At 41.1% G+C, this 23,386-nt stretch overlaps 3 protein-coding genes across 6 annotated transcripts; all 3 read right to left on the bottom strand.

The window, feature by feature from the left end:
• Window positions 1-237: 237 nt before the first annotated feature.
• Window positions 238-8,566, bottom strand: znf740b (zinc finger protein 740b). Of its 2 annotated transcripts, XM_006785676.3 has the most exons (7): window positions 8,471-8,566; window positions 6,572-6,721; window positions 6,178-6,411; window positions 5,887-6,015; window positions 5,667-5,796; window positions 3,840-3,958; window positions 238-2,376 (listed from the first exon to the last, which is right to left on the bottom strand). In XM_006785676.3, exons 2-7 carry the CDS (start codon window positions 6,614-6,616, stop codon window positions 2,227-2,229), a joined length of 807 nt encoding a protein of 268 aa, XP_006785739.1. In that variant the 5' UTR covers window positions 6,617-6,721; window positions 8,471-8,566; the 3' UTR covers window positions 238-2,226. The 2 variants fall into 2 exon arrangements, with proteins under 2 accessions (XP_006785739.1, XP_006785740.1); XM_006785677.3 differs by lacking the exon at window positions 6,572-6,721 and having other exon boundaries at window positions 8,471-8,560.
• A 254-nt stretch (window positions 8,567-8,820) lies between these two features.
• csad (cysteine sulfinic acid decarboxylase) lies at window positions 8,821-15,681 on the bottom strand. Of its 2 annotated transcripts, XM_006785678.3 has the most exons (14): window positions 15,557-15,681; window positions 15,333-15,477; window positions 15,129-15,255; window positions 14,964-15,054; window positions 14,263-14,485; window positions 14,075-14,154; window positions 10,998-11,052; window positions 10,781-10,897; window positions 10,628-10,692; window positions 10,458-10,539; window positions 10,170-10,369; window positions 9,895-9,946; window positions 9,718-9,807; window positions 8,821-9,527 (listed from the first exon to the last, which is right to left on the bottom strand). In XM_006785678.3, the coding sequence occupies exons 2-14, from the start codon at window positions 15,462-15,464 to the stop codon at window positions 9,354-9,356; spliced, it is 1,488 nt and encodes a 495-aa protein (XP_006785741.2). In that variant the 5' UTR covers window positions 15,465-15,477; window positions 15,557-15,681; the 3' UTR covers window positions 8,821-9,353. The 2 variants fall into 2 exon arrangements, with proteins under 2 accessions (XP_006785741.2, XP_035761644.2); XM_035905751.2 differs by lacking the exons at window positions 15,333-15,477; window positions 15,557-15,681 and having other exon boundaries at window positions 14,964-15,028; window positions 15,129-15,185.
• Window positions 15,682-16,815: 1,134 nt separating this feature from the next.
• zgc:174906 (uncharacterized) lies at window positions 16,816-20,532 on the bottom strand. Of its 2 annotated transcripts, none has more exons than XM_006785679.2 (4): window positions 20,491-20,532; window positions 17,837-18,171; window positions 17,667-17,747; window positions 16,816-17,597 (listed from the first exon to the last, which is right to left on the bottom strand). In XM_006785679.2, exons 2-4 carry the CDS (start codon window positions 18,150-18,152, stop codon window positions 17,317-17,319), a joined length of 678 nt encoding a protein of 225 aa, XP_006785742.2. In that variant the 5' UTR covers window positions 18,153-18,171; window positions 20,491-20,532; the 3' UTR covers window positions 16,816-17,316. The 2 variants fall into 2 exon arrangements, with proteins under 2 accessions (XP_006785742.2, XP_006785743.2); XM_006785680.2 differs by having other exon boundaries at window positions 17,667-17,744.
• Between the last annotated feature and the right edge of the window lie 2,854 nt (window positions 20,533-23,386).

Genomic DNA, 23,386 nt, shown 5'->3' with positions numbered 1-23,386 from the left:
GTAAAGGAGGCAGCATTCTTTGAAACAGCACACCGAGCACTGTGCTGAGGTTTGTTTCCATGTCCATGAACAGGCTGAGAGGAAACTCTCATATGGTCATGGCTGCCACCTGCTGACATAACTGCTGCATTACTCACACAAATGAACGTAGCAGACTTCACAGACTATCCTTCAAACCTGTTATTAAAAAATCGCCCACGAACCTTTGCTGTAAATACATGACCAATATCACCCGTTTAAAAAGAAACAACTTTATTTTTACTTTGGGCCCAAAACTCCATTCACTACAGTGTGAAACTGACTCATGTCACTCCTGGCATAACAAAATATAGGGGATGATAAAATAAAAACATATAAACAAAAAAATATTATTTTCCAAACAAACGAACAAAAGATCCTCCAACAAATACATGCAAATGAAAACAAAATATCCTAACTAATCACAGCTGCTGCACTAAAAGGGCAAGTGTGACATTTTCAAATGTTCGTCCTAAAAGCAAGCAAGAGTCACCGTGGCCTATTGAACTATAATAAAGAATAACAATGATCAGACTAAAGGTTAAAACATCATCAAAACTTTGATTTGCCTTTGGAGTTTAGGTCCCATACATGCTATTTTCTAGCCCTAAAACAATTTATAGATATATATATATTAACTTCATAAACAGTAGACAGTCAGCAATGGGCCCAAACTCTTCTCACATATCTAAAAGTCTGACAGAAACAGATCTACCTGTCTATTATTAAAAAAACCTTTCGTCTAAATAATAGTCATCTACAACTGAACTAACATCTGCAGTCCAGTGACTTCACAATATACAGGCCTGAAGTTTTATATCGCCAGTAATCAACATACAAACGACCCTCAAAGTTCCACAACAAAGTACGACTCGTCATCTTCACTGAAGATGCTCAGTGTTAAATGACATGGAACTGTATTTAGATCACACTCAGCCAGGCGAACACACAATTCAGCAGTGAGCCGATTTATATGATAACCTGGTTGACCTGGGCCATTCGCACAAGTGCTGAAGAAAAAGCTCCCCAGTGCACTCGTGTGAAAAGCCTCGAGCGTTGATCCAGCTGCATTCAAAAAATATTACGAGCATGATTCTGACAATATTTCATAGATATTTAAGTAAGAGTAAACCTAAGGATTTACCAAAATACAATGAAGGAGATAAAAGTCTTAAAGTGAGAACAATCTCTGATCACTGAACAGGAAAAGGCAAGACAGCGGTTTCTAGGAAGGGTAACCACGATGGATTCATACGGCAGGTCATTTTACAGAAGCACGTCAAGAAAAACCTCATTCTTTGCCACACACGGGTCATCCCTACATCCAGTAAACATCAGCTTCAAAAAAACCGGAGCTCCTCGGAAATCTGTCAGCTGTTAGCCAGTGTAGGTCTTACAATTAGGGCCATATGCCTTTAAAACAAGGTAGAACTCTAAATGTGTTTGCCATGGTACAGATACCATCTATCCAATTCAGCTTTAGTGTTTGTTTTGGTTACCAGTAGGGACCTGTAGTTATTTCTGCAGATGTACAGCAGCATGAACAGCAGATTAAAATATTTGGATTAATTTAAGACTTGTGCACAGAAAGAATACGGCACATCAAGTGAAAATGTTTGACTAATTTGACGTTTTTTTTCCTCTCCAACAATCTTTAACATTTAGATCAGCGGCATCAAAAAGGTCATTAAATTTACCTTCACATGTGTTAGCGACCTACAGTATTTCATTGACTAATCACTTCCTCGAGGCAGCACAGAAAGCCTGCTGTGACCTTATAAGCTGTAGCCGCTACATAATTAGTAACAAACGAAACACAAAACAAATAGGACGTTTTAATGCTTCGTGGTTTTCTGTCTGCGCCTGCATTAGCGAACCGTTCGTGTGAATTAACAGGCAGAGTTGGGGTTGACTGCAGGCTGAAAGCATGAAAGGTGCCGACTGTCCGTGCAGTCACAAATTTTGTGTAATCTCCATTTATTGCCGCAATACGATGTCCGTGACTGCAAATGAGTCCGTTCCCCAATCGCCTTCTTCCTGGATTCTAAAGTGACAGTAGGTTAAAAAACCATAAAAATCCACTATGAGCTGGTGAGAGCAAGCTAAAGGTTGGCTGTGGAAAAGTTGGGCTGTTTTCAGGTCACCACTCCAAGGTGTGATGTTACTGAGCTGCAGACTGATGTTGGGTCTCTATGTGGAAGTTGAGGGTCAGACAGTCAGACGGTTGCTCGAAGGATGTAGTGGGCTCCATGAGGCCGGATGGGTAGATGAGTCCTGGGAATACTGGCTTTCCTCTTTGCTCATCCCAACTGTACACAGCCGTCGGTGTCTCAGAAGCCTGTCTGTCCGTGAGAAGTTCTGAAGCAATGCAAACAAACATGTGGGCTTCAGCCAAAGTAGTAATTGAATTAGGGAGGGGTAGTGGGGTAGTACATTTCCAGCACTTTTATTTGGGTGATATCTGTCATTTTTCTGTTGCTCATTTATTGGTGTGCCTCCATAAGAATTCCACTTGGTAAATACTTCACTTGTAAAACAGTTGCTAAAGTGGTTCAAGTAGAGATTTGCACACAGAAACTGATTTAGAATCTAATGCCTTGAAAATCTTACACTGTCGATGACAGGTGCTGCAGAAAATCTCAATTTCCATTAGGGCTGGGCCATATCATACCGTTCACGATAATACTGGTATAATGTTGGGCAACGATAAGAAAATGAAATATCGTGATAGAATATGGGTAAAATGCGCATGCGCAGAACTGGTTTGTTAAAATGCTGCAGCTTCACTGGTGTGGAACTGGTTTGGCTTTCGTCCGTCAGATACACAACAAAGCACTATTTTTGGTAGAGCATGCTAGCGGGCCGTCGTTATTACCGTGTTGTTTGGAAAATACGCCACACTTAAAATCAATCCTTTGATTTTTCTGAAAGTCGACAGAGCCCCTTATAATCCCGTGTGCCTTATGTTTGAATCCTGGTTGTGTTTACTGACCTCGAAATGATTTTATGTGCACAGCGCTGGAAAGTGTTTTAGTACGACTTTGCTAAGCTACGAAGCCGCACCGCTTGATGGATTGTCGAAGCATTACGGCTATCGTAGGCGGAGCCTGGCGGAGTGATACGTACTGCGCTTCAACATAATATTACCGTATTGTGTGTGCATAACTTATTTTTAAGTTTTGTGGATATTATACATGGTTATGCTGAGGATATGTCGTCCAGTCTCCACTGGAAATGCCTTTTGGTTAAACTGTCAGCGAGGAATTTGCTCTGTTACATTTTTACATAAAAAAACAGCTGCTTGTTTAAGTGAAAATACGTTGATTTTTTTTTTTGCACGAATAAAGTTGTGGAGTTGTAAAATATTTTGTCTAGCGTCAATTATATCGTCAGTTATATTGTTATCGCAAATTTTCAAGTGTATATCGTGATAAATATTTTTGGTCATATCGCGCTGCTCTAATTTCCATGCACAACTGATTTTAAATATAAAGAGGAGTCAATGATAGATAAATTAGCAGCATATGGCTAGTTTTTCACTTGCACTGCCCACATTACAGGTTAAGCACCCTAAACATTGTTTGATTGCTTCCTTTAGACCTCCTCCCTTGGTAATTATTGTTTTTCCGGCTTAAAACTAAAATATTTCTAAATTGTTTTTCTGTATTCGTTTTTGTTTCAACACAGCGGGCACAAGCAGTGCCACGTCCACCAATACATCTGCAACCCACTGTTGCTGGAGTGATTGTGACAAGCTGAAAATCTCTTAATGCAGGATCTGTTCAAGTACACGTAAAGTGAAAAAAAAAAGTATGACTAACCTGATGGCAGCGATCGCACTGATAAGGCTTTTCTCCGCTGTGCACCCTCTTGTGCCTGTCCAGGTGGTAACGCTGAATGAACCGCATATCACAAGCATCACACGCAAATGGCTTTTCCCCTGGAAAACAAAACAAAGCCCACACACGGGGAAAATGAATTTAATCATCACTGATTTCACACGCACTTCACAAAAGACATCTAAATCTAAATCTGTGTTAAAGTCTGGAGACACCTCTTTGATGAGAAAAGGGGTGCAAACAAAAACATAAAAGGCAAAAACAGACTTTAGCCAATTTTAATGAGCTTAATAATTGTCATGTCTTTATGCAGTCTTCAGGAATCCAGGATTCTTGAAGGACACATAAAGCTCTTCTTTGGATGTTGGCTGCTTTTTGTTCCGTTCTCTGTCAACATGATCCACACTGCTTCGGTAATGTCGAGGCCAATCCGGGACTGACAGTGTGGCTTTGTGCGTTTTTCTATCCAGGTATGCTTTTACTGCATTGGCTGTCAGTTTGGGATTATTGAAGCCACTACCAATGAGATCATTTTAAGATGGTACTGTAATCGGATGTTACTTCTCTGCTTTCAAAGTTCCATCAATTTTAAGAAGATCTGCAACAGCAGTGACGGAAACGCAGCCCCAAACCATGACAAAGCCTCCACTGTGTGTTAAAGATAGCTGCAGACACTCTGTTGACCTCTGTTTTGACCTACTCTGTACATACTGATGACAATTTGAAACAACAATTTCAACTATGGATTAACTTACTCCATAAGTCCTGTTGCCTCTGATTTTCAGTGTAGTTCTTGTTTGATTTGTCACACCACAGCATTTTCTCTCCATTTGCCCTCCTAAAGAATCTAATCTCGACACCCAGCCTTCCACCAATTTCACTTCTTGTTCAGCAAACAGTTCAGAGAAGGTTCAGATGCATCTGTCGGGTCCTGTGTCAGGTCTTTGCTGGATTTGTCTTCCATTTTCTTCATGAAATGACTTTCAAACACTGTTCATATGCTACAGACAGATTTTTAGGACTACCATCTTTCGTTTTCCACTTTTTCAGTTTCCTCATTTTTTTCAGTAAATAGACTTTTTGGGAAAGACCTGTTTGTTATTACTGGCCTTTTTTAATAGATTCAACTGAAGAAATGGGAACAAATGACATGATTTTAAAGACACTATTTAAATTGGTTCTTTCCTAAGCTGTCTGTTATGTGTAGACATGACAGGGTTTATTCTGGAGCTAGATGCCCTTTTCATGCTTTAATCATTCATACTCAGTCTTATGTGGCTTAACAAAAGAAAAAAAAAACCACTCCTCTGAAAATCAACTATGAGGACTATACTGAAAATGAGTGAAAAGGCATCGATGTCCAAACAAAAACTTGGAAAGACTGGAGAACTACTGCTCCGCCTTCTATAGCCCATTGTAAAAGATTATAACAAAATGTGGCTCCTCAGAAGCAAATTATAAAGAAAATGATGGAAGGATTTTTTGCACATTACTTTAGTATGAGTCTTATAATTGAGTTACAAATTATGACCAATGCAGAACTCAGATCAACACACAAACTGAGAAGAAGAAACGTGGAAAAGACACATTTTACAAACTTGTCAACCAACCTCTGAAAATGCATCAAAACAGGTTAAGGGAGCAAATACTAAACATAAAGGTAGCTGGTGGGTATTTTTAAGCTTATTCTGAGCAGATGGGCTATGAGGAAACATCCTCACAAAGACTTACCTAGTTGACATACAAAAAAACATAAAATAAATTTAAAAAAAGTCCAATTGAAGTAAAGAGCTGAGGGTAAGTTCTCACCTGTGTGTGTAAGAATATGCCTCTTAAGGTGGTAGCTGCTCCGGAAAGCTCCGTAGCAATGATCACAGATGAAGTTCTTCTGGACTTTCAATGAGCTGTCGTCATCCATATCAACTGATGGAACTAAATGCTGTAAACGTGAAGAGAATTAGATGAAATTAACTTAAGAAAAACAGTCTTTTCACTTTCTAATCTCAGTATAATTTGAACCTTTCTTTACCTCCACTTTTACTTTGTTGGCTAAACCGGATTTTTTGTGTTTCTTCTTGGGCTGCATATTCTGGTTTGCCTGCATGCCCTTTCCCTCAATTATCCTTGACGTATGATAATCTCCATCTTTCCGGATGAGCTTTTGAAAGATGAAAAAGGCTTCTGTTAAATGCTGCTTTGCAACCTGTGTACATTTGTCAACCAACGACTTAAATTGGCTTATAAAAGCAAAACTGTGGAATAACATCAGCAGACTTAAAGTGAGTTATTTCTCCATGCAAAATAAAGAAGCATCTCTCACCAGGGGTGGGCAGCTCCCAGTTGATGGATGGCCCATGTGGCTGTGATGTGGCTGTCCATGGTGCACCTGGTGGCTGTGGTGGTTCTGGCTATGCTGCGAGTGGGTTTGGTGGCTTTCAGGACTGGTCCTTTGCCCCTGACCCAAGGGTGACATCATCTTCTTTTGGCCTGGGATGTTGTTGGCTTGCATTAGGGCCATGCTGGACAGCACTGCCTCGCAGCCCAGCAACCCAGCCTGACAATACAAGCAAAATGTCGTTTTGAAAAAGAGGAGATTGCAGGACTCCTCACGCAGCGAGGCATCAGAAGGAAGGAGAGGGGGACTGAACAATGGGAGTAACATGCATACGATAAAACCATGATCGTGATCTTGAGATGAAGAGACTTCCACTGACCCATTTCATATGGTCTCGAACAGAATTGCTGGAATGGTGTGTCATCGCCGTGCTTTGAATGCGTGTGTGTTTGTGGGGACAGAGGGGCTTCACTCGGGATGAGGGGTGACAGATGAGACTACACCCTCCAAAATCATCAGGGGCAAAAGTCTGAAAATAAAGGCATATGCATATATGACTAAAAATCTATGTGCAGCTTTAATATGTGCTGTCGATCAGACAGGAAAGCACCAGTTGCTTGGTACATGGCTGACAGAAAACACAACAATAAAAGGTAAAATGAGAAAAATGATGGAAATGAGGAAAAACATGTTATGCACAATGCATCTGTGTAAATAATACATTAACCAAACAAACCCTTAATAGCCGGTAGTTGAATATAGAAGGGATGCTTCTTTTTAAATGGTTTGCAATGCACTTTAGTCCAAGTGTAATGAAACACACACCTGTATCTACCTCATACAGCTGCAGTAATAAAAAAACATCCTAAATGAAGCTTTGGTTCCCAGCAGGAATTTGTTTGAAAGTCTTTTTCATGCACATGACAGCAAAAATAAATCTGCACTCTTATCAAAGCATGTTCTGTAGCACGAGCCAGAGAAAATTAGAAATCACATTACAAACACGTTAAATCAGTGTGGATTTTTAAATAATTACATTTATCAAAATATGTTTAAATCTGATTAAATCTGTTTGTGAGAAATAATATCAGCTGATGTTTTAAAATTAATTTTAAAATAACAAAATATAAGTATTAGTCTTGAAAACCCTACACACAAATGTGGCTATTAAATCAAATCAAAATCAAATCAAATCACTTTTATTGTCACATCACATGTGCAGGTACACTGGTACAGTACATGTGAGTGAAATTCTTGTGTGCGAGCTTCACAAGCAACAGAGTTGTGCAAAAATACAATAACGTAAAACAAGCAAAATATAAGAATGGCTAAATCTGAGACTAATAAATATATGTACGATATATAATAGTATATGCATTACTGATTACAAAGGATATGAATGACGCTGCTTCTGTCATACATGTAAAGGCCAGAAATACTGTAAAAACCAAGCTACTAGGTGGTCGGTATAGCTCATTGGGTTGAGGGGGGGTATATGTATATGCAGTGGCTTAGGTTCCAGTCTGCTGTCCTGCTCTCTTACCCTCCTTTCTTGTCTGTTCAACCTGCATCTAATACTCATGTATTAGATAATAACATACATACAGCAGTTTCGCAGTCAGGTTAAAAGCTGGTGCTAGAAGCACTTAAATGATGAATGCATACAAACATGCACGATTACTGCATGATCTATTATGTTAATGTAAAGGGGGCTCTTTCGACGACCCAAACCCACCCATACTGAAAACTCCTTAATGCGGACAGAGATTTTTATTTTAATTGATCCAACCACATCTATTATTGGAAAACGCTTTGTTTTGCGATTCATTTGTAAGCTGGTGGGTTTATTCTCTAATCGATCTTACAAAGATCAAACAGTTAGCTGCAGTTAGCTAGCAACGTATCCCAGCTTTTTTTAGGGGGGGGGAGAGAAAGTAAGAGAGGTTTATTTTTCCGCTGGGGTCACGGGACAGACAGCTTTGTGTATTTCCGCGGGGGTCTGTATGAAAGTGTGCCGCACGCTGAGTCCCCGCTGAATGAAACGAAAGCAGAAAGCAGCTAGCCAGCCCGGAGTTGGATTTTGGGACAACTCTTGTGTGAGTGAGCGCCCACCCCACCCCCCGCCCCGGACAGCACAACAACAGGCAGGGCGTGCAGGCTCCGCGCCGACCTCAAAATAACGCCGCCCTCGCGAGCTACAACTGCTCCAAACACACGAGCACCAGGAATAAAACGTGTACAGAGCCGCGAGTGACGCGCCGCATACTCGACCGCTTACCTTTCGCTTTTCACAGTGCTGAAGATTAATATTTCTTGTCGCACTTCCAATTTTTTCTCAGTTTACAAACACTGACAGGAAACACCACCGGAAGTGCTCCCCGGGGAGAGTCCTGATTGGTCGTACGCCAAGACACGTGACCGAAGCGGACTGACCCAGATTTGCGGCCATAACTGTAAGGTGTGCTGCAGAAGTTTTGTTTAAAGGCTTTGTGTCTGGCAGACTTTATAAATATTACATTTTGACTGAGAATACTATTTCTACACAAAGAAAGTTGTTTTTTTTTCTTAAACCTAACCAAATAATTAAATAATTAATCCATTACAAGACCAAAAGCAGGTTCTCAGAGGTGACGATTTGTTTTATTGTTTGTTTTACATTACACTTACAGAAAGACATTGTGATCCTGAACTGCTTTTCTGAGTAAAAAAACAAACAAAAAAAAACCTCAATCACTTTTCTTGGAATCAATTAAAATAAAAAATCAGTAATTAGTTAGGTATAAAATTTCTCTAAAATTTCTGTAACTGTGAGACATCTGCTGCTGCCTATCTTGGCCAGGTCTCCCTTGAAAAAGAGGTTTTTAATCTCAATGGGATCTTCCTGGTTAAATAAAGGTTAATAAATAAAATAAAATGTAAAGGGTAGGCATTCTCCAAAAATGTTTTAAACTCCTTTACAATAAAGAACATGGTCATATAAAGTTTGTAATACCAAGTAACCTTTATTTATTTATTTATTTAACAGCTGTTGGAATCTTGGAAATCAGATATTGAAATTAACACAATTTGACTTGTTTGTTGTTATTTGTAAAATTACAATGACCAGCATTAAACGCACAATCACATTTTCTGAAGGGCAAGGTGTTCACTTATGGGCTTTGTCACAGGTCCTTTCCTAGTCTTTCAATTTCATCAAGGAAGAAGTCCATGTCTTTCTGGGACAGTAGGGGAGAGAATACAGTCGCACGGAAAAAGTTGACCTTGTTTCCCAAAGGCTGGTAGCCGACCATCATAGTGCCTTGCTTCATCATACGTTCCTTGATGACAGGAGCTACCTTTTAGTAAGAAAACAATACACAGAATTAACTGTACGTTTCAGATAATGGGGGTTTCTTTGTTTTTTCAAAAGCACACTACAAAAAATGAAGATGCCACATCTAAGTACATGTCAATATGTGTGCAACGGAAGGAATAAAATATCTCAAATGTGGCGGCTTATTCTTATTCAGCAACAGACAAACTTACTTTTGCCAGTTTCTCCTGGTAATCTTCAGTTCCTTCCTTCCCTCTCAAACTCGGTGGTATGAACCAGAAGCAGACATTCACAAACTCTGGCTGTCCGCAGAGACAAATGCAAGCATGGTAATGAAATTTTGCAGGTAAAAAACTCAGGTATGCTTTATGAAAAATGCATGAAATTACCATGCTCAAAAGCTGGAACCCCTCTCTTTTCTTCATCTGCTCCACCAGATATCTGCAAGAGAATTTAGCAAAAATCCCAAAAAGTAACCATATTTTTTAAAAAAAAAAATCAAATTTCTTATATATTAGACATAATTTATTAGTTAGTGAAAACCAAGAGAAAGACAACTGGTTTTAAGGGGTCTTAACTGGATGTGTAAGGCTGATCTTCTGTTAGAATGAGACAAATCTGACTTCACGACTTTACTTGAAGCTGTGCCACATCCTTTATTTACCTTGCATGAATAAAAGCCTTGTCTACACGTTCTTCTAAGCCCATGGAGCCAACAGCTTTCCACATCAACCACAGCTTCAGACAGTCCACCTTGCGGCTGCACTGCACAGACTTATCGCCAATGTCCAGGTTCACATCGTAGAACTTATCTTGCTGGAAGAGGTATGTGGCATTGGCACTGTGGCACTGCTTCAACAAATTCTGGAACAAAGTCAATGATTGTCAAAAAATGTACAAACCCAAACTTTATGATTATTAATTCTGCAGCCTTTAAATTGTGAAGCCAAACCGTGGTGTCCTTCAGGAGTAAAGCAGAACACTGCAGGCCAGCCACCAGCATCTTGTGGGGATTCCATGCTACTGAATTTGCTCTTGTTATACACAGAAACAAACTCTAATCAACATCACAGCCTTACACTGTATCTCCACTCACGTACAAGCTCGTGTACATTTTAATACCTGTCAACTCCTTTCATCAGATGTCGGTGTTTCTTAGAAAAAAGCACGCTCCCTCCCCAGCAAGCCTGACCAAAAAAAAGGATAAAAGATTCTCACAAGGTTCACAAAACCAAGTCTTGTCCACACACATCAGTCTTCCACAAGTGCACTCACATCTACATGCATCCACAGCTTGTGTTTATCACAAATATCAGCTATGTGATCCAGCGGGTCAAACACACCCTGCACTGTGGTCCCTGATATGCAGCTTACGAGAAATGGCACTGCACCCTAATGGAAAACACACAAAAATACAATTAAAGTCAGGAGATGATGACTAAAAGCTACACGTTAAATTCGATGAAAACTAGCTAAACATCAGCAAATCTACCTGAGATTTGGACAGCTCTATTTTTTCATCCAGATCCTCTGGAATCAGACGACCTCTGCAGCACAAGAGGCAGCGTTTAATTAGATGAAAGGTATTATTTTTACTCGGCACAACTCCAGGTTACAATAGATCAAGGTGTAACAATTATTTCAATACAGAACATTATGATTTACAGCCCCAATCAAAAGTTTAAGATCACTTGAAAAATGGCAACTCTGGTGTGCCTGAAAACAGCCCGTTTCATTTTAGGCGTTGTTTTCAATATTCTGAAATTGCTTTTTGTCTCACTCCCATTTCTTCTTGTTGCATTTTGAAGCTCTACTTGGAACCTTGTTAAAATCCGACCATGCAAAATATGATTTTTTTTTGCCATTTTTCTAGTGTTCTTAAACTTTTTATATATTGAATAATTATTGAGTCTATATAAAAGGTCATATAACATCTGCAAGTTGAGTTTTATGAGCATTCGTTTTGCAATTGTATAAATTAGGGACAGAAGAAAATTCAATTTCTTTTATGCTCAATAACTTCTTCCAGCAGGCAACTGATAACAAGTCATCCAAATCATCCAAGATGGCGGCGCACACGGACGCAGCGGCTTCAGCCTCTCCAATTACGCGTTTTTCTTTCTGCAAAGCAAAACTTACCTACAGTCATCTGGAATTATGCAACATCGGCTATAACAGCCAGATCCCCGTTACCAGCGACTATCAGAGGATCAACAACATCCCCCCGGAGATAGCGAGAACACCGGGCGCTCCGTGGATTGTTATCGGCTCTGCCAAGCAACCCAGGCGGCGGACAGGACGCAAAAGAAAGCGGGGCTGCCGGTCAGGCGTGCTAGCCAGGCTAAAGAAGCAGCCTTTTAAACCACCGCTTCCAAGCATCTTCCTGACCAACGCACGCTCGGTTGTCGACAAAACAGACGAGCTGAACCTACTTCTCCCCGCACAGCCACTCGTCCGCGACTGTTGTGCCTTGGTCGTCACAGAAACGTGGCCACAAGAGGAAAATCCCGACGCCTCGATGCAACTAGCGGGCCGCACAATGCACCGCAGCGACGGAAAGGCTGCAGCAGGTAAAAGCAGAGGTGGAGGTTTGTGCATCTACACACATAACAACTGGTGCACAAACACCAAGATAATCTCCACAGTCTGCTCCCCGGACATAGAGACAATGTCTGTCGTGTGCAGACCCTTTTACTTGCCCAGAGAGCTGCCTGTCGTGCTAATCACAGCAGTCTACATACCAACAAACGCTGATGTTAGCTCGGCCCTTGCCCACCTGCACAACTCGATCTCTGAACAGCAACGGAGATATCCAGAGGGAGTACACATCATCGCAGGGGATTTCAACAAAGTGTGCTTAACCACCGTGCTGCCTGGATTTGTTCAGCATGTGACATGCCCTATGAGAGGCAATAACACACATGTTTACTCAAATATCAACCAGGCCTACAGATCTGTTGCCCTCCCACACCTGAGCGTGTCCGACCACCTCTCTCTGCTTGTTGTCCCCTCATACACACCACTCAGTAAAAGGACAAAGCCCACAATCAGAACCATTAACACCATTTCTGAGGACGCTCTGGCTCAGCTGCAGGACTGTTTTGCCCTCACAGAGTGGAGTGTCTTTGAACACGACGACCTAGAGACTCACACAGCTGCAGTGCTGGGTTACGTCATGTATTGCATTGACACTGTCACCACGGAAAAGCGGGTCCGCGTCTACCCCAACCAAAAACCCTGGATGTCGAGTAAGGTTCAGGCATTGTTAAAGGCGCGCAACTCTGCATACAAATCTGGGGACCAGGACATGTACAGAAGAGCAAAAGCAGACCTTAAAAAAGGCATCAGAGCAGCAAAACTGGACTATTCGAGTAAACTGTCGGATCAGCTCTCAGACAACGACCCCAGAAAGGCATGGGAGGGCCTGAAACACTTCACCAATTACAAAGGCAGTGGGACAAATGCAGATAACATGGACATCTCATTAGCAGAAGAACTAAATGACTTATTTGCCCACTTCCAGAGGACTGTAGACACCCCTACCATGCACACCGCCCTGCCCATAGCCTCTGATCACAGCCCAAACACATTTACCCTCCAAGAACTCCAGGTTCACAGTTTGTTCAGAGCAGGAAATCAGGGGAGAGCTGCTGGCCCTGACAGAATACCTGGGAGAGTGCTCAAAGTCTGCGCTGACCAGCTGGCTCCTGTGTTCACCAGACTATTCAACCTCTCCCTGTTACACTGCCAATAGTCCCAGTCTCCAAGTCCACCATGCTCAGTGGCCTCAATGATTACAGACCCATTGCACTGACACCTGAGTTTGCAAAGTGTTTAGAGAAGCTGGTCCTATAGCTCATTAAGGACTGCCTCCCACCCAGCTTTGACCCCCCACCAGTTTGCCTATAAGGCAAACACGTCCACCGAGGATGTAATTTCCACTGCCCCCCACTCTGTTCTGCATCACCTGGAGAATCCTGTCAGTAAGGATGCTCTTCATTGATTTCGCTCGGCTTTCAATACCATCACCCCAGACAGACATCCGCCTTAGTGAAGAAAGCCCAGCAGCGCCTCCATTTCTTGAGGGTTCTGAGATGGAACAGGCTGCAGACTTGTGTCTTTCTACCGAGCCACAATTGAGAGTGTGCTGGTGCACACTGAAGAGACTCCAGAGGGTCATCAGAACTGCAGAGAAGGTGATTGGCTGTCCACTCCCCTCCCTGGACTCCATTGCCACCTCTAGATGTCTCTCTAGAGGCACGGCAATTATAAAAGACCAACTTTGTCCTAACCACCACCAATTCAACATCCTGTCCTCTGGAAAGTGGTTCAGATCCATCAGGTGCAAAACATACAGACTAAAGAGAAGCTTTACAAGGTTCTTATTATGATGCCCATGTATACACCCCCAACAGTGAATAATGTGACTTATACATTGTGTATATAGTGTTTTTATTCTTCTTCTTTTTTTTTTTTATATTTTTTTCGTTACTTTTACACCTTTGTGGCCTTGCTACCTACTTTCTCTGTGCAAGCGACTGTACAATGACAATAAAAAAGTTCAATTACCTGTCGTCCACTTTCACAAAGATGACGTTGTCCAAACCAATCCCCAGAAATGCAGCGCCTTTCTTTACAGAGTAATGGCTCTGAAAAAACACAGGTATGTCTGTTTCAACAGTGTCGTGAAGTTAGAAATAAACCTGCTGAAGCTTCCATTGCATCAACAAGACAAACAGGCGAACAGCCGCCCTCACCTCTGGAGATGTAAAGATGCTTAGCCGTGGGAGAGCCCACACCCCCTTGCTTTTGACCTCTGGGAAGCGTTGATAGCGTGCGAGGTTCATGGCATACATGTTGGAGGTTGAGCCCCCCGGACAGAAAATCCCATCACCCTCTGTCCAACCAACCAGCTGACGTAGGGCCCTGAGGACCTCGTTCTCCATCAGCACAAAGACTGGGGCTACCTCATAGGTGAAGCTGCAGTTGTCACAGAAAACGTCCGATCGTGTTATTTGCTGGATTAGCTTCGTCTTCTTTTTATCTTTCAGTTTGTAAATCTCTGCAGCGCTGCTCTATGAGTCAGGAAACTTTCCTTGCTTACGAACCAATATATAAAAAACCCACAACATTGTGAAACATGTCATCAGCATTGGTGCCAAGAAGCACCACTCAAACAGTGCAACTAAACATCCTTTTGAAACATTTTGACTTTATATTTTTGCACATGCTTTCTAATAAATTCGGTTTATTAAACACTGATTACTAAAAATATGCAAAATACCTAAAATAACCTCAATGTTGGAGGTTATTCTTTCTGCTTATTCCTATTTCTAGAGTATTTCTACAGATTACTACCAAAGCAGAAACTCTGATCTCCTTTGATCAGTGCCTAACACATTTTATTGTTCAATATTCTTCCATCCCCTCAATATTTCTCTTATTTGTTCCTTCTTACAGATTAGTGTTGAGAGCCTCGGTGAGGAATCTTCCAGCCAAGGAATGATAGTCCATCCCACCGTACTGCTGGTTAAAAAAATGTGGGTGACCTGAAATTAACAAAAGAAAGAGTCCCTTCAAGATCAGACAAGTGCCTGTCTGTTTAGCTCATTTTTCTACTTACTTGTTTTGATGCTGTACTTGGCAACATCTCTTACTCTCTGGAGGAGCTTGTCCCGTGGCTCTCCTGTCTCTCTCACCCCCAAATCCAGGAGCAGAGCCAGCTCCTCGGGCTCTTTCCACTCACAAACCTGCACGAGGAAAGTGTGGTTTATGAAGTTTGTTAGCTACCGCAGACAGGGAAGCTATTTTGTGCTTCACAAGATACCTTCTGTTTGACATCTGTGCCATTGGAGAGCACTTCCTCCATAATAATTTTGAAGGCTTCACTTAAGAAGAACTGGCCTTCAGCATGGTCAATGAGAGGCTCGTTCAGGTCACGGAGACTAGCTTGTTCCATTATCTCTTATGTGCTGTTTAAGAAAACATAAATACTTTTAAATTCAAAAGGTGTGATAAGAAACAGACACATGCAAACTTCATACTACTAACCTGAGAATGGAGATGGGTTTGTGCTGCTCTGAAACCAGACTGCAGAAAATGGCTACAAAGCAAAGGTAAGGTGGCGAGAGAGGGAGGGAGGCAACCTTTGTCCCACACTTCTAGTTAATGTTATCTGAGTTGAGAAAAGACAATGGGGCACACACTTACACACAACTGATTTATGGGATCACAAAAGTTCATTTTTAGAAGGTCAATATGCTTTAGTGAGTCATAAGTCATGTATAGCACTTTAATGGATAAAACTTTTGTGGATTCATGAAATGATTCTCATCAGTTCACAACAAAGAGCATCAGATTAGCTTGTGGGTGAACATTTTTAAAGGCAGTCATTTTACTGTGATGAGTTATGGAGTGTTATCTGCTCTGATATGCATGAGAAGGTGAATGAATCTTAAAAGACACAAGTCAGCCTCTACAGAAACTCTATGAAACATCAATGCAGGAGCAATTCCCAGATTGCACAGACAGAAAACCTTCATATTTTTGCAGAAAAGAACTCCTGGGATTGCTCTGTTCCCAGTTATGGCTTCTTTTCTTCTTCCAGCTGTGATTTTTATTTATTTACCTTTTTAATGAGCAGCAACAGCTAACGTTTAGGAGAAGTTTGCAGCTAGTCAAGGACGAATGTACGGTCATCAGCCACCTCAATAGATACACCCGGTCAACTGTTCGTCAATGCAAATGTCTAATCAGCCAATCAAAAGGCAGCAACATGACATGTTCGAGGTGAACTGTTAAAGTTCAAATTGAACAACAGGAGGACGAAAGATGATTTAAGTGACTTTGAGCATGACATGGATGTTGGTGCTAGACGGGCCGGTCAGAGTATTTCAGAAGCTGCTGCTGTCCTGGGAGTTTCCACCACGACCAGGGTTTACAGAGATTGGTGCAAAATGAGAAAATATCTGGTTCTATGGGTAAAACAGCACTGAGAAAAATGTAACTGATGATGGGGTGACAGCATTACCCCATCATTCTTTTATGGCTGAGGGGTAAAAAAGCAAAAAAAAAAGAAAAAGAAAAAAGGATTTATATAGTCTCTTATGTTTCTGGGACATTCAGTGATGCTTTCGTCTGTGGCTGAACTTGCTGATCTGGTTACTCTGGTGATTAAATTCAAATACCAAAAAACCCCAAAACATTTACACACCAGTTTATCAGCCTTCAACTCGATTTCACACCATTTTCTGTCCAGTCATCTGTGCCCCATTTGCAGTGGCTCAATTCTTAAACACTGGATAAAAGAGTAAAAATAACATATTGTTTATTTTATGGCAGTTGAACGAATAATACAACAATTACAAAGAGTTATTTCAAGTAGTACTAAGGTTCTCCTGCTTCTGTCTTTTGCAGATGTTTTCCACGAAAGAGTTTTGAAAATGTTCTTTTCTCTGCTGCTTCATGTGGACGGCTGAGCTTCATCCATAAGATCAATAATCCCACAATAAAAAGAAAATACCGTTCAAATGAAGTAAGTACAGCTTTCTTTCCATTATCTTCTCAAATTAAAGGTGAATAAAAATACTACAGATACCACAACAGAAAACAGACATAAAAGCAACTCTTGTAAGAGATTTCATGAGGCAAAACTTCTATGACTTTCCTACGATAATTGTTAATGCATCATTTAAAAATGTACAGTATAAAACACAGTAGTGCTAAATGCAGAGTAGTAAACAATAAAATCTTGTTCTTGTTTAAGCCCTGATATTTATGAAAAACATTTCCTTTATACTCCAAGCAAGTAATCAGTCAGTCTTCAACAGGAAGTCGATGCTTTCAGGTGGCAACATCCACTCTCCCTGACTGAGAAGTGAATGCAGTTGAGTGGGTGTGGCTTTTTCCCTCTGTGAGTTACGCCAGTGACGCAGCATGGCAAAGACTCGCTCCACATGGAGATTATGGTCCTCTTCGATTTGCTCCAGTTTTACAGATGAGATTTCCAGAGCTTCTCTGCCAATCGCCCTCCAAGATTTGCCGATGGTACGGGCCACAGACATCAGCTGTTTCTCACTCACCATGCCAGAGCCTGTGGGATGAGGCCGTTAAAGTATGTTTTACAGAGTTTGACAGTGGAATATGTTTCAGTGCCACTCACCATTGTTGCAGATCTTTTTGTTTGGAATGACATCTGGTATCTCAGGTGCTTGTTTTCTTTTTTCTGAGGTTTCTTTTCCTGCTTGGAAGTGACAAAAATCTATTTATAGATCAGAAATAGAAATCTAACTGGAATAAAAGATGGCTGAAAATGAGCAAATTTTAACCTACCCGAGGACCGTGTGTTGACTTTCAGTTTGTTAATAAAGTCAAGGCTTGGGAAGGTTTCTTGCAAGGCGTTATCCTTGAAAAGCTCCAGTAGCTCTTTTGCTGCTTCGGTACCTCTCTGTATGACGTGATCCAAAAGCTCTGTCACTTTTTCACTGGGAACGCGGCAAGATTTCACGTGCTGGTAGGCGTGAAGAGGCAGCAGACGGCGAGCATCTGCATGCTGGAGTACAAAGTCGGGATCGGCACTCAGGATTTCTATAAGCTTTGGCTTCTGACTTCTGAGTAGCTGGATTTCCTCTCCTGGTTCCTCAGCCATGACTGATTTAAATCAACTCCTGGCAAAACAAGTTGATGAAGAACTCTTTTAATAAAAGTATAAATGACATCTCCAACGAACTCAACCAAAAACCCTTTGACTAAATTAAACTTTCAAAAAAGTAAACAGCTCCAATATCATCCATTCTCCAACATTTCTAGTGGTAATAATTGTAGCTGTGACGCTGTTCTGCTAAATGTGTATTGGGACCAGAGTCAGGGTCCCTCTGCTGGTCAAATAGGCAATGACAGCATGTCTACATTACCACAAGCATTCATTGCCTTCTCATTATTTTAAAAACAAAAACAAAGAGTTTTCAAGTTGCTGCATGACCGATAACATGTGCATCAATGCTTATATATCTGTTCTAAGCCAATACTAGCCAATTACATTGCTCACTTGATATATATCTATCAGGCTCTAATGTAACACCTAATTGTCCTGCACATGTCTGCATAAACACATTCCTGGCTGCCTTTTAATTTACGTGGCGATGGAAAAATGTGATATTCTCACATTTATTTTAATGACTCATTCAAGTCTCTCCAATAATCCAGTGGATTGTACAATGGGAAATATTCAAGACTGTTTAACATATCTAATGAATACATGTTTCAATTTTGCAGCTACTTTTTTTAGTATATAAAACTGTAACATTTAACATAATTCAACATGTAATATGTAACATAATATGTTACAACGTGTTGAAAACCACAATCTCTGATGACAACCTCTGACAAAATAAACTCACCGGCCACTTCACTGGGTATACTTGTGTGACTGATCCTTAACTCAATGTATTTAGGTTTGTAGATACAGTCAAATTCAACCTCAGAATAGGGAAGAAAGTTTGGGATTTTCCCACAAATCCATGTTACATTCCTCTAAAAGTCGAGGGGATGCAGGGAAGTAACAAAAAGTATCAAGGTTGGGGCAAAAAAGAGACAAGGAGGCAAAAATATAGATGAAATAAAGTTTTTTTTAAACTACAATAACTATACTAAAGAAGACAGACAAGTCACTGTAAGCATCAAAAGATTTGATGCATAAGAGCACATCAAAAAGGTTAAATGGTTAAAAATGCCCTCTGCTCCACAGAGCAGGCATCAGCAGTTAAGCCGTACACGACTCAACTAACTGCAGAGGCTCTCCAGGACAGAGTTCACCTGATCCCTGATCTTAAGTACTCAAAGCCTAATTGTTGAATAGAAAGGACAGCAGAGAAAGGGCAGCATCTACGGCTGGAAAGAGAGCAAGTCATGCCCAGCCATGGCCCTAACAAGCCATCTTTAGAATTTACAGAGAAAGTATCAAGTGAGTGGCAGTTCTCAGAGATTAAAATAGCTGTGAGGAAGGCAACAGTAGCTCAAATAACCACTCATTACAAACACCATTTGCATCGGGTCATTGAAATGAGATAATAGAAGACTATTCTTCTATCTATACTAAGATCTGATGATCAGGCAATGATCTGTCTCAATTTCTGCTGCGACATTTGGATGGTAGGTTGAGAATTTGGCAAAAAGACAATAAATTATGAATTTAGGCACCTTGTAGTGGTGTAATGGTGTGCGGGATACTTTTGCGGTACACTTTGGGCCCCAACTGAGCACCATTTAAACAGGAGAGCCTACCTATACAAATCATCTCAAACTGGTTAGTTGATCATGTCAATGAGTTCACGGTACTCAAGCGGCTGCCACAGTCACCAGATCTCAATCAAATAGATCACCTTTGGCACGTGGCAGAATCGGAGAGATGCATCATGGATACGCAGCCAATTAAGTCTGCGGCAACTGTGTGACGCCATCACGTCATTATGGACCAAAATCTCTGAGGAATGTTTCAGCACCTTCTTGAATCAATGATACGAGGGGATCCCACCCACTGCTAATGAAGTGACTGGTGAGTGGATTTCACACTGAGATACACGGGAGTTGAATAGTGCTCATGTAATCTGTAGCTTCGGACATGAAGAAAACTAAGTGGCATTAATATTGTTTATTCAGTTCAAGCATAGAGCAGTAACTGTAACATTGTTCAAATAAGCGTTAATACTGATGGACACTGATCAGAAATCACAGCATGTGCACACTGATCAACTTTTTTTTCTTTGCCTACGTCACACGACCACGTGCTTACAGAGTTTATTACTTTTAGTGCACGAAGGACGCAAAGCCTTTGTTCCACATCCACCACTTCAATCCTAAACCCCTTTAATCTCTGCACTTCCTGGGTTTGTGGCGTCTGTTGTCAATCACTTCCAGATGCGCTTTACAGACTCGCTTTCATGCCCCAAACAGGCTACAGGCGGAACGTGTTTGTGCGTTTCTCTTACCATTTAATGCAACAGCCCCAATAACAAAAATGATAAACAAACACAGGAGACGGGTCACAAGTTCACCATCGCTTCTTTTCTCCCGCTGCTTTTCTCCCGCTGCTTTTCCTTCCTTATTTTATCCGGTATTTGCAGTCAAATCATTTCCGGTTATTCCTTTCACTAGCATTTTATTTCTGTTTGCTTCCATCCAGCGGGTGGATGATTCAACTGCAGGAAACCTCCCCAGCTCTGAGCATTTAGCGCCATCTGGTGGAGATGCTTACACATTGCACTGCAGTGACAGAAGTGTTCTATAATCTTAAATTATACTTAATTTAAAAAAAGTATATAAGACTTTATTATGAAACAGAGACATTTCAATAAATACAAAAAGAAGTGACTAATATAATTATATGGGAGGCATAAAAAAAGAAATACCTCAGGTTATTAAGGAGAATAAGGCAAAATTTGCACAAAAAACTCTGCAGCTTTAAAAGCTCTAGATTTTCTATAATATAAAGAATAATGGCTATAAAAACACGCAGTGTGTGCAATATACACAGCCACTGCGTATGCACAATGCAAATATCCAAAGTGGATATAAATAATGCAGCTAATGATAATTTCTTTAGTACAAAAATGAAAAGCAGCAGGGAGGACAAAATATGTATGTTTAGTTTATTTAGTTTCTTTAAAATTAGCTCAAATTCTGTGGCCAGAAAAACAAAATCCACTCACTGCTGCTCTAATTCATCAACGCAGCTAAACTGTAAACTAAACAGCTTCTCCACCTGGGCGCCTCCTCAGAGCAAGAATCTCGAACTCTCACGTCGACACGGAGAAATGTGTTGCTGGTAATATTGTGAAAATGGAGCGCTGTAAACATGGGAATAAATATTTGATTGTTTTTGGTTGAGCAGAGTCGGCTTGTTGCGTGCATACCAAATAGGACGCGTGCCTGTGTGTGTTTATTGGATGTGCACACTTGCCAGGTATCATGAATGATGATCTACATTACAGTACATCCAAGTTTAATGTATCAAAAGGCACCTGACTGTTATAGGACAACAATTATCAGGAATCACCAGTCACACATCTGCTCAGCCTGTTTACAAAGCTCCAGCTCTGGGAAATGACAAATCAATATCTTATTCCTGGACAGATATTTGCTTTGTGTGAGTGGAAAAGCCTCTCGAGCCCATCTCATCCATACACAGTATACACTCTGAGTCACTGTGTGTATTGGTTGTCTGAATAAAACCAGCTTTTGCTTCGCCTACAGTGAGTGGAAGAGTAGATCAGATCACTTATTCCTTATTTATTCTTACCACTCAGGTGCGGCTTCTGTATTAGAGAGAAATTCATCTACCTTTATGTACTACTAATGACTTTATTATGTTATAAATTTGAATTATATTCAATCTTGAGCTTCAGCGTAGCAAAGCTAAAAGGCAGCGATCTGCTGATCTAAGAGAATACATACACCGACACTCAGGGAGCTTTCAACTTGAAATGCTGCACAATGTGCCTGCAAAGTGTGCAGTTATTCATTTTGCATCACATTACTGCAGCACAAGTGGAGCATACTCTGTATGAAAATGACAATGAACTTAGTTTGCCGCTGATCAAGCACGATCCCACTCACACCCTGGTTCTTTTCAGGCCCCATCGCGCTCTCTGTCAAGTGGCAAACTCCACTTGTATGTGCATGCTAGTGGTGGATGGTATAATAGCTCCAACTCTCCACATTGCTGATGGAGAATAATGCAGTTTCTGTATGAGTGGCTCTGGCTCTATTCTACAGACCTCTGCACCTGGAAAATTGGGATTTTTGTAGATGAGTGTGTGTATGCGCGCATGTGTGTTTATTTATGCATGTATACAATTGAAGAGGGAGCCAGCGCAGCAGCTTATCCTCTCCGTGCCTTAACAGAGAAATTTAAATTTACATGTAAAGTAAGTGACGAGGGAAATCAATCTTACTGACAGACTTTAGCGCTCCGAGCCACGAGGGACAAAACGGAGTTGGGTCTGCGTTTGTGTGGATCAAACACTGCTTTGTACACTTGCTGACAGTACACAAGCTTTATGTTTAGACACTAAGATGCACACAAAGCTCCTTCACAGATAAAGTTGTTGATAAAAGAAATGGCGCTCTTTGGTTATAACTCAGATATGAGCCTGCAATTTTAAGGATTCTGCACCAAATTGCTGTTCACTAGTATGACTGCATGTGATGAAGTAGGTTCACTGTTTTTAATTCCCCTTGTATAATCCACTGTTTCTATATTTTTTGCAGCCGACTGTAGTATTAACAGACCTCTCTGCATTGAATCATATCTGTTATTAACCTCTGTCTCTCTTCCACAGCATGTCTTTTATCCTGTCTTCCTTCTACCAATCACAGCAGATGGCCCCGCCCCTCCCTGAGCCTGGTTCTGCTGGAGGTTTCTTCCTGTTAAAAGGGAGTTTTTCCTTCCCACTGTCGCCAAAGTGCTGCTCATAGGGGGTCATATGATTGTTGGGTTTTTCTCTGTATCTATGAAGCGCCTTGAGGCGACTTTTGTTGTGATTTGGCGCTATATAAATAAAATTGAATTGAATTGAATTGAATTGAATAGTACAGATGGACCTCTGCACAGGGAGGTCCCCATCCCTTCCCACTGACACACACATACACACCCCGCTCCCAGGATGGGGGTGGAGGGGGTAGAGAGGGTGGAGGGATGGACATATATTTGAGTGGCTCTGACATGTCTGTTTGTTTAACGTGCATTATATATGAAAGACCAGAGTGAGGGAGGAAAGACCAGGGCAGCAGGGCAGCCAAACAGAGCAAACACGCAATACAAGAGATAGAAAGTGAAAGAGGGGCAGCGCAAAGCTGCTGTTTACAGCTGGGTACACAAACTGT

This window comes from Neolamprologus brichardi, chromosome 20 (assembly GCF_056152115.1).
Source record: "Neolamprologus brichardi isolate AB-2024 chromosome 20, ASM5615211v1, whole genome shotgun sequence".
NCBI lineage: Eukaryota > Metazoa > Chordata > Actinopteri > Cichliformes > Cichlidae > Neolamprologus > Neolamprologus brichardi.
This window is presented reverse-complemented; position numbering and strand designations above follow the sequence as displayed.

What these genes read in the sequence shown, in the direction of transcription:
- znf740b (XM_006785676.3), bottom strand. Translation starts at nt 6,616, where the DNA reads ATGACACACCATTCCAGCAATTCTGTTCGAGACCATATGAAATGG. An exon ending in TTCGAGACCATATGAAATGG is followed by an intron (nt 6,412 to 6,571) that starts GTCAGTGGAAGT and finishes TTGTATTGTCAG; the next exon opens with GCTGGGTTGCTGGGCTGCGA. An exon ending in AGTGCGATCGCTGCCATCAG is followed by an intron (nt 2,377 to 3,839) that starts GTTAGTCATACT and finishes GCATTGCTTCAG; the next exon opens with AACTTCTCACGGACAGACAG.
- csad (XM_006785678.3), bottom strand. Translation starts at nt 15,464, where the DNA reads ATGGAACAAGCTAGTCTCCGTGACCTGAACGAGCCTCTCATTGACCAT. An exon ending in TTTGTGAAAGTGGACGACAG is followed by an intron (nt 11,053 to 14,074) that starts GTAATTGAACTT and finishes CTTGTGCTGCAG; the next exon opens with AGGTCGTCTGATTCCAGAGG. An exon ending in TACTCCTGAAGGACACCACG is followed by an intron (nt 10,370 to 10,457) that starts GTTTGGCTTCAC and finishes ACTTTGTTCCAG; the next exon opens with AATTTGTTGAAGCAGTGCCA.
- zgc:174906 (XM_006785679.2), bottom strand. Translation starts at nt 18,152, where the DNA reads ATGGCTGAGGAACCAGGAGAGGAAATCCAGCTACTCAGAAGTCAGAAG. An exon ending in AGTCAACACACGGTCCTCGG is followed by an intron (nt 17,748 to 17,836) that starts GTAGGTTAAAAT and finishes GTCACTTCCAAG; the next exon opens with CAGGAAAAGAAACCTCAGAA. An exon ending in CAAAAAGATCTGCAACAATG is followed by an intron (nt 17,598 to 17,666) that starts GTGAGTGGCACT and finishes CTCATCCCACAG; the next exon opens with GCTCTGGCATGGTGAGTGAG.